The 12,030-nt window shown below is 45.7% G+C and overlaps 5 protein-coding genes across 7 annotated transcripts; 3 read left to right on the top strand and 2 right to left on the bottom strand.

Annotated features, from left to right (window-relative positions):
• Positions 1 to 608: 608 nt before the first annotated feature.
• Positions 609 to 3,954, bottom strand: PV09_03648 (uncharacterized protein). Its single transcript, XM_016356871.1, has one exon. It carries the CDS (start codon positions 3,858 to 3,860, stop codon positions 747 to 749), a length of 3,114 nt encoding a protein of 1,037 aa, XP_016214960.1. The 5' UTR covers positions 3,861 to 3,954; the 3' UTR covers positions 609 to 746.
• Positions 3,955 to 4,071: 117 nt separating this feature from the next.
• On the top strand, positions 4,072 to 5,907 carry PV09_03647. 3 transcript variants are annotated; one of them, XM_016356870.1, is made up of 4 exons: positions 4,072 to 4,946; positions 5,007 to 5,174; positions 5,377 to 5,448; positions 5,543 to 5,907. In XM_016356870.1, the coding sequence occupies exon 1, from the start codon at positions 4,176 to 4,178 to the stop codon at positions 4,791 to 4,793; it is 618 nt and encodes a 205-aa protein (XP_016214959.1). In that variant the 5' UTR covers positions 4,072 to 4,175; the 3' UTR covers positions 4,794 to 4,946; positions 5,007 to 5,174; positions 5,377 to 5,448; positions 5,543 to 5,907. The 3 variants fall into 3 exon arrangements, with proteins under 3 accessions (XP_016214959.1, XP_016214958.1, XP_016214957.1); XM_016356869.1 differs by having other exon boundaries at positions 5,007 to 5,448; XM_016356868.1 differs by having other exon boundaries at positions 4,072 to 5,448.
• On the bottom strand, positions 5,798 to 7,918 carry PV09_03646 (uncharacterized protein). Its single transcript, XM_016356867.1, has 3 exons — positions 7,502 to 7,918; positions 6,163 to 7,446; positions 5,798 to 6,106 (listed from the first exon to the last, which is right to left on the bottom strand). Exons 1-3 carry the CDS (start codon positions 7,597 to 7,599, stop codon positions 6,034 to 6,036), a joined length of 1,455 nt encoding a protein of 484 aa, XP_016214956.1. The 5' UTR covers positions 7,600 to 7,918; the 3' UTR covers positions 5,798 to 6,033.
• Positions 7,878 to 10,100, top strand: PV09_03645 (uncharacterized protein). Its single transcript, XM_016356866.1, has 3 exons — positions 7,878 to 9,386; positions 9,448 to 9,676; positions 9,728 to 10,100. Exons 1-3 carry the CDS (start codon positions 8,457 to 8,459, stop codon positions 9,874 to 9,876), a joined length of 1,308 nt encoding a protein of 435 aa, XP_016214955.1. The 5' UTR covers positions 7,878 to 8,456; the 3' UTR covers positions 9,877 to 10,100.
• Positions 10,101 to 10,180: 80 nt separating this feature from the next.
• Positions 10,181 to 11,250, top strand: PV09_03644 (uncharacterized protein). Its single transcript, XM_016356865.1, has one exon. It carries the CDS (start codon positions 10,336 to 10,338, stop codon positions 11,170 to 11,172), a length of 837 nt encoding a protein of 278 aa, XP_016214954.1. The 5' UTR covers positions 10,181 to 10,335; the 3' UTR covers positions 11,173 to 11,250.
• Positions 11,251 to 12,030: the final 780 nt, after the last annotated feature.

Genomic DNA, 12,030 nt, shown 5'->3' with positions numbered 1-12,030 from the left:
CTGATTCAGAACATAGAGTCCAAGTCCTGAAACAGCGTCCAATATTCCATATACTACCCAGTAACTGGACTTGACGGCCTCGATTGACGAGCAACAAACGAGCTGTGTTGCTGACAATCTGAAGAGTTGGAATAAATTGTACATTTCCCACCTTATTAAGTGTGGTTGAAAACGGGTGATCAGCTCGCCGCGCTTTTTGTGCTGCTAAGTAAATACGTCCTTTCAATTCACAGTTTACACATAATAGGAGAGTCGTACAAACATTGGATCTCGGTTTCAGTTTTTCTCTCAGATATCTCGATATCATTTGTACACTACAGCACGGAGAAACCGTTGTTGAATTATCAAATGACTATTCACCACCCCGCGTTCAACACTATCAGGCCAATGAATGACCTCGAGCGGTCAACAACACAATGGCTTGCCAATGCGAAATATTGTTAAATCGAGTGTCTGCACAGGGGCTTGATAAAGTTGTTCCATGCGCAACCAACTTTTCTCTCGGCATTTAATCCATCGCGGAAAGGCTTCAGATCGGAAGTCCCAGACGTTGAGACGCACTATTACAGATACAGAGCTCCGTGATGATTGACAAATTCGTTTAATGTCGAGTACCTTATCAAGGCATGGAGAGGATTATATTCTGGGTATCGTCCGATCTATGCTAATTGTACAAACGTTCTTACCTCCAAAATGCTGGAAAAGTAATATAACAGGTATTCCGCTGCATCATCGCTGCATGAAGTTCAGGAACTTCCATCGCTAATATCCCGATGCGGATTTTCTTCTTCGTCATAATTCTCAAACCAATCCTCTTCGACTTCAGATTTAAGGGAGTAGACTCCCTTTCCATCCAAGACTCGTAAACTCTGTGATTCATTTTCACAATTAGATATATCAGCAGCTTCTTCGTCCTCTCCGTCTTCCGTGGGGACCACACACCCCTTTTGTAAGCCTAGAGTGCGATTTGCATCGAAAAATTGCACTTGCCTGGGGCCGATGCCAGGCTCATAGGTGGAAACTTCGTTGACGTGAGGGGTCCATTTTTTGTCAACTCTCTGGAGGCCAGCCACACGACTGAGCACACCCGCATCGTAGGTCGAAGCCTCGCGAGACCGCAACTCAGTCCGCAAAAGCGCTTTCAGTAGCTCTTTATCTCGGAATCGCGCCAGCGTCCGAATTACATCGTCATCATGGCCATACCCGGCTTCCTCTTTGCGACGGAGAGCCTTGATTACGTCATTAGGCCGTTGAGCAACCGCATACGCCTTGATAACTGTGTTCCATACAGCTCTATCAGGGCGGCAGCCTCTTGATTGCATAATCTTCAAGCACTTCTCCATTGCATCAATCTGAGCATGTCGAGCAAATATGTTTAGAAGAATTGACCACGTGTAGAGAGATGGACCTTTGATAGATTCAGAAAGATACTCCGTTGTGGAGGCTTTCGATATCCCTACGAAGCCTTTCTCCATGTGTTGTAATATCGTGATGGCATAATAGAGACTTTTCGCATCCGCACCAAGAGCGTGCATGAAATTGTTCAAAGCGAATCCATTCTTGATCATATTGATGAAGAGGTCTTTAATCCAATCATCAACTTCGGGATATAGATCCCCCCTCGTAGCAATGAGCCACCAGCGCTCAAACAACTGAGCAACCGAGCATACGTGTGATGCAAGGCTGGCACCTTCAAATTGTAAAGAAGGTAAATATGCCCGGCTATGGGCCAAAAACATTATGTTCATGGCCGTATCTGTAGGCTTGATTTTCAGCGAAGCGTGAGGAGACTGATATTCGGCGAACTCCAGATATGGGAAGCCTAAAACATCCAACGGCTTCCAATCGAAGATCCTGGTGAACAACATCACGAGCTGCCTCAGTGCCTCGCAATGAATCCTGGTCTTTTCTTCTTTATTCCAAACGTCCGAGGCACGCCGCATATACTGCAAAAAATGCCAGTACAGTACATATGACGCGAGCCGCTCATCCCTCGTCTCTTCAGCCTTAGCCCAACTCAAGCTAAGAACTTCATCAACAAGATCATGGTCTTTGCAATCACTCAGGCCTTTAAGCAAGGTACCGTAGGTCACTGCGTCTGGCTCAATGCCCTGGTCCCTCATAAGCGCGAATACATCCAGCGCCGTAGATCTGTCCCGAGAATCAAATGCGTTCGCAATCAGCGCGGTTTGCATGATCAAGCCAATTCGAAGACCCATCTCAATGAATCGGTTTATAATGTATCCGCTGTGGTGGTGACCGTCGGGATTAACGATGCTTCGACGAAGAATGTAGCTAGCTGCTCTTTTAACCCTCATGTCCGTTGCCGAACCCCCGTGTTTCAGGCAGCTATCCAAAGCTGAGATTGCGGTCTCGTAGTCGCCATTCTTCCCAAAGTGCCGAGCAAATGCAATCCATGATGAGCACGAGATATGGCTTTGAAATGCACATAGACCATTAAAGAGTGCATACGCAAATTGCAAGTCAATTTGTCCTAGCAACTGAACAATTGTTGCGTTGAGAATGAAACTGCTTTCATGCGTGCACTGTGGAATGATCTCCAAGATCAATTCTACAACCTCGTGTGCAGTGATCTTCGACGGATCTCTCTTATTACTTCGAACACCATTCGTATCAAGCTCACATTCCATGCCAAACCTCGTTATGAAATGGATGATGTCGGCGACCATGTAGAATGGAGGCTTAAGGTGGGGGTAGGAGGCTTTCAAAGCCCCCGCCGTTAAGTGTGGAGTATACCTCATGGTGAGGAGCATAAAATCCGCCCACTCTTCCTTGCTTTTGTACGGGTGTGATTGCACGAATCGTTTTCCGGCAAAATCCCAGCTCTTGTTCTTCATTTCTGCCTCGCTGGAACGAATGGCTCGAATTGCCCTAGAAAATGTTTTCCGGCTTTGTAAGACAAAAACGGGCTCAATTGACGAGCTTGGGTGAATATTCTTTGCAAAGAGAGTCGCATAATTGTAGTGCCAGTCTGGGTACATTTGCTGAAACTGAGAGTCGTTGTGCATTCGAGACAAAGGAACGAATTCATCCTCAGAAGAGATTTCTTTAAGGGGTATCATGCTCAATTCTGAAAGTTGAGCGCGGTTTTCTCTAAAGAGCAGACGGATTCTCGAAGTATGGTCGCAACGTATGCGGGCTTGCTCTGCGTCTTCCAATACTTTTGATCGTGGTTCATAATGCTGTATGTGTTCAATCTCCTTCTCAAGAGGCTGGTGCGGCTGTTTAGATGGTGATGAATCAGGTACATAGTCTGAGACAGATAACGAAACTTGGGTAGCAGTTTCGATATTCTCTTTTTTGTCTGATTTCTCAGCCTTGACATCACAGCGTAAACCAAGCTTGCAAGAAAGTTGACTTTCAGAAATATCCTGTTCGCGGTTCGGAATCAACTCTTTTGACTCCCAGGTCACAATAGGAGAGCCAACTTTGGCTTCAATCATGTCCATTTCGGTTTGAAGACCTTCGTAATTTTGAAAGGGCTTAGGCACCTCAACGGCCGCGGACTCTTTCTGCAAATGATCCTTTGTACTAATTGGATCTAATAGTGCGTTGTACGTAGTCTCTGATTTTGATGGATAGCCTGGAATCGCTTCGTCCTCTTTAGCTGTCTCAGCAGATCCACCCAGGAAGTCACTAAAGTCTGCATTTTCGTTGAAGCGAACCTTCGTCGGTGCGTAGAATTTTATGTGCCTCTTCTTTTTATGTTCGTGTTCAGGTGATCCGTTGGTACTTTGCAGTCGCACGGCGATGGCGAAGACGGATATTCTGTGGACGAAATTCGATCGAATTCGCTGAAAGAAATATCGGCGGGATGGGGGGAGAAAAGCGCGGCGCATGAATGAATTGAGCGTGAAAAGACATTCATCGAAGCTTTTCTGTCTTTTTAATTCGAGGGAGAAGTTTTTGAGCAATTTTGCAATGCGTTGTGATTCGCGTTGTATCTAGCCAGGCGAATCTGGTTGAATAGAAAGGGCATTCAATCCGATGCCAAGACCTCCGACCCTTTTTCTCCGCAACCCGTCTAGGAGATGACCAGAAGATGAGATACAATAATGAAAATAGTTTAGATTGCACCCATTTCGCGACATAACCTCAAATAATCTCCTCTCCAGGTTATTGACAAAGGAACGCGATCACAGCTATAAGCTGAAATGTCATCTGCAGGCACACTCGAGGCTGCAGCCCAAGACCGCAAAGCCCGTCTCGCGCAGTTGCGTGGTCTGAAGCGAAAAGCATCGGAGCTACAGGAAAACACTTCGTCTCAACCACAATCTACCAAAAGCGATGACTCGAAGTCATCCGTAACAGCAACATATCTTTCTGGTCGGAACTACGATCCTGAGACTCGCGGCCCGAGGCTCGGTTTTGAGTTCTCACCAGATGCGGATAAAGATACTATCGAGGCCCGCGCAGCTGCTCTCCAGCTCAAACAAAAGGAACAAGCAGCAAAAGAGGAACAAGAGAAAGATGCACCCATAGATTTGTTCAAGCTACAGCCAAAGAAGCCTAACTGGGATCTGAAGAGAGATTTCAAAGAACGCATAAGCATGTTGGATTTTCGCACAAAGAATGCTATTGCAAGATTGGTGAGGGAACGGCTGCAGTCTGAGCGTGAGAAATTGGTTATCGAGGGCACTGTGACTGCAGATGGAGACGTCGCTGCCATCTCACTAGAAGGTGGTGAATTACTCGAAGCAGTGCGTGTTAGGGAACAACAGGACGAGAAAGAGAGGAGGCGTGAGAGAGAGGAAGATGCAGAACTTACATGACATGATGCTGGAAATCGTACATTCTGAATTTTACCGTGTAAGGACTCAGCATGAACTTCATTAGGCCTGAGGGAAAAAGCGGTCCCGTAAGCCCTTGCGAAATACAAAAACCCATGCACATCAGACAGCATCTGAGGAGATTATGCGAAAAAGGTAGGATCTATCTGGACTCGTTCTTCTCAATGGTCCAAGCTAAAACACCACCTTTTCCAGAACATGTACTGAGAGTCCATCGGTCAAATACTAAGCGTTTAAACTGACGGGATTTATTTTTGCACCTTTGCATTTTATCGATGTTGGACGAGCTTGAGATTCGCGAGATACAAGCTTAAGCACGGTCGCCGATAAATTGCGTTCACGACACATATTGAGTCGCTCTCGGTATGGTGTTACTATCTGTCTTTCGAGTACTCATTCTATGTGGCCCCGTGGTGAAGTTAAATCTCTGCTGTGGACAAGACACCATCTGCTCGCATTGTCAACTACTCTTCAATTATAATTCAGAAGATCTTCCCTTCGCATGTTGAATTGACTGCGAAATTATTTTCAGTCTAAAGTTAGCGAGCTAACTTTTGAAGCATAGTCGCTACCTTTGTAGATTACAATGAAGAACAGAGTCGGACAGTCTTCCTAGATATCTGAAGCTTGAAAGAAGGCATGTTGTCACTTTTCGTCTCATCTTTCCCAGTCAAATCAAGTCAGAAATGAATCGAACAAGAAAAACTATGTGCACTTGCTGATTGAAGCAGAACAGATGACTGCAATTGAACACTCTAAGATGCACGCATGTCATAGAATTTCCTATGTCGTGGGTACTTACACAAGTAGTTATGAACCAAGATCAATATGACCATATCGGACATGGTGACGAGATTGGCTTGTCTATCTAAGCTGTTGATGCGTTTGCTGCTTTGTTACTGTCGCCACAGATCAAACCTCCATAAGGGCAAGAATTTCAGGAACATTTGGAAGAATACTCATCGAGAATGATGAAATCGTTAACGTTTTCGGGCAGAAAGACATGACTTGGATGAAATTAAGTTAAGGCTCTTGATTCTCTGGCCTGGAGACTAATTTCTACGAACAGCGAATGACTCGGATCCGAAATGTCACCCGGAGCCTAACTACCAGGCCTGTTCACCAAACGTCCAGGTCATGGTAGATATCCTCAGTTATCGTGTTTTCTTCTAGCCTTGAAGTGACTCTAAGTCGTTCTTTGTTGCCTTCACAGCCTTTTTCCTTACAGATTGATATCTCTAAAATCATAATGCTCCGCTACTACGTGATACAAGTATGACGGTGCGTGGCTACCCCTAACGATTTTGTCAATACAAAACTTCTCCTTATGATTACTGGGCAGAGTACTCACAAGTTCGAGATGTACAGATCTACGAGCTCTGGTGGCACGTAATCAAAAACGGGATTTATCACGTCTACGCTCTCCACAAACTCTTTACTTTCGTAACTGGCCACTTGCCCAGCATCGCCCCATTCAATCAGTTCGTCGACGTCGAATGGATAAATAGGGCTGAGTTTGTAAATTCCAGTCAAGACAACCACCGGCGTCTGATGTGCTTGCGCGACCTGGGCAATCATCTTTGCACCAGCTGCAGCTACCAGGCCACCATTCGCGAGAACGCTATGCGTGGCGAGGATTACTTTATTAACACGTGACATGATTGCGAATACGGCAGAGTCTGGAATCATGATCACTTTGATACCGGCCGCTGTCAACGGCTTGAAACGATCCTCTTCTTCAGATTCGTCAACTGCAGCCACGTCCTTTTTAGAGCCATGCAAGATAACGTCGTGAGTTGTTTGGGAATCATTCGGATAGCTTTCGACATGAATAACAGTGAACTTTCGCTTCCTCGCCGCGGTAAGCAGGAACCTTTGAATGGTGAGACTCGAAGTGTGTGTGAGAATGATCTCATCAGAGTGAATGTTCTCGAGTGCATATTGCGAGATTTGCTCATCAACAATATCGAGCTCATCAAGAATCTCCCGGATGCCTTCTATCACATCGGCCTTGATATTGTGATCTTGTGAGCCATTGGCGGTGTCATAGCGGAATATCTTGTCTGCAAACATGATCGGTCTTGTAGTGGGTGAGTTTGCAAAGTTTGGGGGGGTTGAAGCAATCGAGGAACCCGGTTGAGAGAACAAGCCGAAGAGTGAGGTCACTGTCGGTGCACCACTAGGTGCGAACGATGTATGTGAGGTCAGCAGTGGGGGCCTTCGCGCAGAAGATGCATCTGACGCTGGTGTCGCTGTGCCTTCATCGTCCCCTGTCGACTCCACAGGATGTATGACACTATGTTTTAGAGGACTAAGCGTCGACATGTTGGACGGTAGCAGCTTAGACCTTTTGGATGCTTCCTGCCTTTCTGGGCTGTCTGCGTCACTCGCAATGTCATCTTGTCCTTCCTTCTGGTCTATTATTTCTCTTATTAAACCCAAAACTCTTCTGATGATATTTCCGACTACCATCTCTCTTGGCTGCGCGTTTACAAGCCTGTTTCCCACTGCTCGTATACGCTCAATCAAACCCGCAGCATCTCGTCCTCGATAGTCGGCGACCACTCTTCGCAGGAGCTCGGCTGTAGCAATTGCGCAAGATCTCGAGTTGCATATTTGTCGTCTCTTGAGAAGGCTACAAAATCTGTCAGTCTGCATGTCTGGCGCACGGTCACCTGTCGTGTTCATACGATATGAGCTGCTCTATGGATGACTCAACATCTCTGCCTTTAAGAGATTTCAAGAATGAGGGGAGGCCGGGCGTTATGGTCACGGTTACGGCGGGCATGGCTTTTCCGAATCGAATAAATCATCGGCTTTGGGAGAGAATCCGGAAGAGGTTTGTAGCGTTGAAGAGACTATCGTTTTTCACCGGAGAGGAGTGAACACAGGCATACGCAAAAGAAATTTAATTGCCAAAGTTCGACAGCTCGCTGAGTCCAGTCAACGTAGGTGCACGTGCGGAGATGTGACAATAAAATTATCAGAAATCAAAGGAGCCTAGAGTATATTGTACAGGCTCAAAAGAGATCAAAAATTTGGGCTTTGTTTTCGTTCTTGAGGCTTCTTGACATGATACTAGCCAACAGCGCGCGTCCGAAATGATCGATTCTGGGGTGGGACGCATCGGTTCACTCATGTGGATGAGGTCAGGTCGGCAATGTCAACCCCAACAGAGGTAAGATAGCTCGCCCCAACTCTCCTCATATCACAATCGCATTGTCGCGACTCCCGTTCTGCTCAAGTCGTTCCATCACCTCGCGACGAACGACAAAGGCTCCCTTCGTTGGCTTTTCCTTCTCCCTTTTGCATGACAAGAAGCGCGCTTTCACATTCCGAGGCTACACTGCAGGAGAGCAAGTGGCTGCCGCACGATTAATCACATGGACGTCTGATCCTTTCCTAACCTCTGATCGCACAATCATATACTACCACTACGAGTATTATGGCTGCATAGTAGATGAACTCTGCCATTTCGCTTTTTGGGCGCTCGCCCACTCCGACCTCGTCCCGTTCACGATCATCTTCATACGCTAGCACCGAAGTCATCGAGAGCACCGGCAAAGACCGGACACGGAACGTGTATTGAAAACCAATAGCAGCATACACAGTCCGGGCTCCACGGGCCCGGAAAGGCAACAAAATATGGACTTTACTGAGGAATCACCATTGCTTGGGCAAAAGAGCTTTGGAGACGTCGATACCGGCGGCTGGACGTCTTATCCGAGGCGCATTAGCAACAGCATCATTGGAACGGTACGGGTAGTCCTAACAACCATCACCGCACCTGCGCGATACGTGATAGCCTGCTTCTACGATGACAATGGACACTTTTCCCTTCTGTATCCCGTCATAACTATCAGTCGCGCCGTCACACATCGGAGACGAAGGAGGAATATGCCTACAGATGCAGTCGCGACGGAAAAGATCAGCTCAGGAGCGTCGTGGGAACGTGGCACAACGACACGCAGTTCTAATCGACAACTGAAAACATCTTCGGCCCAATCTGCGTCACACGCAGTATATTCGGACTCCGAAATAGACGAGAAGCACAATGATGGCAGTAATTATGTACGACAGGGGCGATCCAGGTCATTTGTTTCTACAGACGGTGACGAGATTGCGCCGCAGCGGAGGTCGATACGTATCAAGCTGCACAACGAAGAAGCTCTTAGGAAAAGAAGAAGACAGAATGCAGAGGCAAAGGCCTCTGAGGCAAAGGACATTGTTGCAGCTTCACTCAAGTCCCCATCAGGCCCGGCAATCAGTGGCACAACTAAACTCACTAAATTTCCACGCGCACCGCAGCCGCCGCGCCCTCTCGTACCTCGACGCCAGCCAAGCTACGCAAAGGCATCGCCAAATGATCTCAAACCGAGGCAGAAGACACTTATCATCGATCTCGACGAGACATTAATACACAGTCAAAGTAAAGGTGGCAGATTCGCCACAGGCCACATGATCGAAGTAAAGATGAATCATTCTGTAGGGGTTGGAGGTGTCACGTTAGGTCCACAGGTTCCTATTCTGTATTATGTGCACAAACGACCACATTGTGATGAATTTCTAAGAAAGGTGAGCATCTCATTTTTTGCGGCTCCCATTGCGCAAAAGCTAACGAGAAGAATATTGGAAGGTGCAAAAGTGGTATAAGCTCGTCATCTTCACGGCGTCCGTTCAAGAGTACGCGGATCCTGTCATCGATTGGCTCGAGCTTGAACGTCCGTACTTTGAGGCCAGATACTATCGTCAGCACTGTACTATGCGTAATGGAGCGTACATCAAAGACTTAGCCCAAGTCGAGCCCGACTTGAGTAAAGTCATGATCTTAGATAACAGTCCTTTAAGTTACGTGTTCCACGAGGGTTAGTAACGCCCATATTATCGTGGCTTTTCTTCCACTGACAAGTTATCAGACAACGCCATGCCGATTGAAGGATGGATTAGCGACCCGACAGACAATGACTTAATGCATCTGATCCCGCTTCTGGAAGGACTGCAGCATTGCACCGACGTAAGAGCTGTATTATCGCTACGATTAGGTCAGCCTCAAGTAGAGATTTAAATTACGAATAGTGTGAAATAGGTTTTGCCTTTTTTAGGAAGGATTGTGAGCGGGTACCGCACGCAATTAGAGCTTTAGATAACCACACATATTCTTGGTTGACTGATGCAATTGGATTGTTCTAGCGAGTTCTTTTGTCGTGTCCTGTAATCTTTGCACGGCACACTTTCATTGCAAACGCGAATATACAACAGCGCTTTATCTTGATGAATTGTAGAAAGTGGACGGTGAACTCCGTGGGCGGCCTCATCATGTGACTTGAACCCTCCTTGTCTTTTCCACTTAAACCACCAACCATACCAAGATTTGTGCGAATGCGGTCCACTCGAGTCCAGACCCCTGGCCCCGACAGCATCATCTTTGCAATCCTTTTGTCATTAAGTCACTCCTTCTAGTCTAAAACATGACATTTGCCATACTGAAGAGCTGCAAACTGATTCTTCCTGAGCAGCGTGCATAATGCTACGTCCAGTCCTTGCCGCAACGATTCTCACTGGTCTAATTGGTGTTGTTGTTGCCGTCGCAGCACGTCTTAAATCGATTCTGCCACCAAACCGCGCACAGCCCGGACGCAGGCGCTCCCCTTCCTTTTCGCCATCCAGCAATGTCAAAGCACATCCCTCCCGCCGTCTCGAAAGAGCCAGCCTAGATGATGCCTTGTTTGACTCACCAACCTACCTCTACCAGCATTTCATGGTTGTTCTAGGCAGCGGCGGTCACACAGCAGAGATGCTGCTTATGCTCCGAACAGTCGCGTTAAGTAAATGGAGGAAGAGGAGTTGGGTTGTGAGCTCTGGAGATGAGTTTAGCGCTTCACTTGCAACCGAATTCGAAGCAGAGCTACAATGCCCCGGTAGCTGTTCGTTTGACATTGTGAAGCTCCCACGCGCGCGAAAGGTACACCAGAGTATTTTCACAACACCTTTTACTAGTTTGGTCTGTCTGTGGACAAGTTTGAGCATGCTTTCGAGGGATGCGCCTGATATTATTCTCACGAATGGCCCGGGAACCGGAGTAATTGTCGTCTTCGCCTCAATTTTGCTTCGTTTCTTTGGAGTTGACGGAAGTCACCGGACCAGATGTGTATATGTCGAAAGTCTGGCTAGATGTAAGACACTAAGCTTGAGTGGACGATTGCTTAAAATGTTTGTGGATAGATTCTTGGTACAGTGGCCAGAACTGGGAGGTGGCAGAGCAGAATTTAAAGGCTGCCTTGCCTTGGATGCTGCCATTGCAATAGGCATGAACGGAATTGGAGATACAGAGTTTGTGCCATTGATGGAATTCTTGTTTTGACAGGAAACACTAAATCTCATAACCAACTGGTATTATTGGTGTTCTTACTGAATATTCATTTGATATTTTCGCAAACTCCTTTCCGTAATTATGAGGTCAGCGATATGTGGACCCGCGGTACGAGGTCTGTGAGTTATGTGAGCTAAGACAGCGTGGAATATATGTTAAGCTAAGCTTAATAGAAGGCAGAAGCTTAGTAGGATTTTGTTAGGAATACATTCCCAAAACCGACTAGCTTTGCTATTATAAGCTACTATAAAAGTAATAAGTGTTAAGCTATGCTTATTGGAAGGCGGAAGCTTAGTAAGATTTATATAGAAGAGAACTTATATATTTAAGATATATATTTTGTTTTACTTATTTTACAAAACTAAAGTAGGTCCTATTGCTTATATAGATTAATTACCCCACTTTTCATATAACCTCAGTTAGTTAAATACCTTAGTTAATACCTAAATAACTAATATTTTTAATCTATTATTTAAGAAATATATTTTAGATCTCATTCTGGATTAATACTAGGATATATTTCTTAAATAATAGATTAAAAATATTAGTTATTTAGGTATTAACTAAGGTATTTAACTAACTGAGGTTATATGAAAAGCAGGGTAATCAGTCTATATAAGTAACAGGACCTACCTCAGTTTTGTAAAGTAAGTAAAACAAAATATATAACTTAAATATATAAGTTTTCTTCTATATAAATCTTACTAAGTATCCGCCCTCTAATGAGCATAGCTTAACAGGTTATGAGCCTGGGTTAAGCATATACTCTCTGATAACTAAAGATTTATATATTCTTTTTAACTAATAGAGTCTACCTAATATTTTAGAAGACTCTATTACCTATTTTGG

This window comes from Verruconis gallopava (genome assembly GCF_000836295.1).
Source record: "Verruconis gallopava strain CBS 43764 unplaced genomic scaffold supercont1.10, whole genome shotgun sequence".
NCBI lineage: Eukaryota > Fungi > Ascomycota > Dothideomycetes > Venturiales > Sympoventuriaceae > Verruconis > Verruconis gallopava.
Note: the sequence above shows the minus strand (reverse complement) of the source record. Positions and strands in the feature narration are given on the sequence as shown.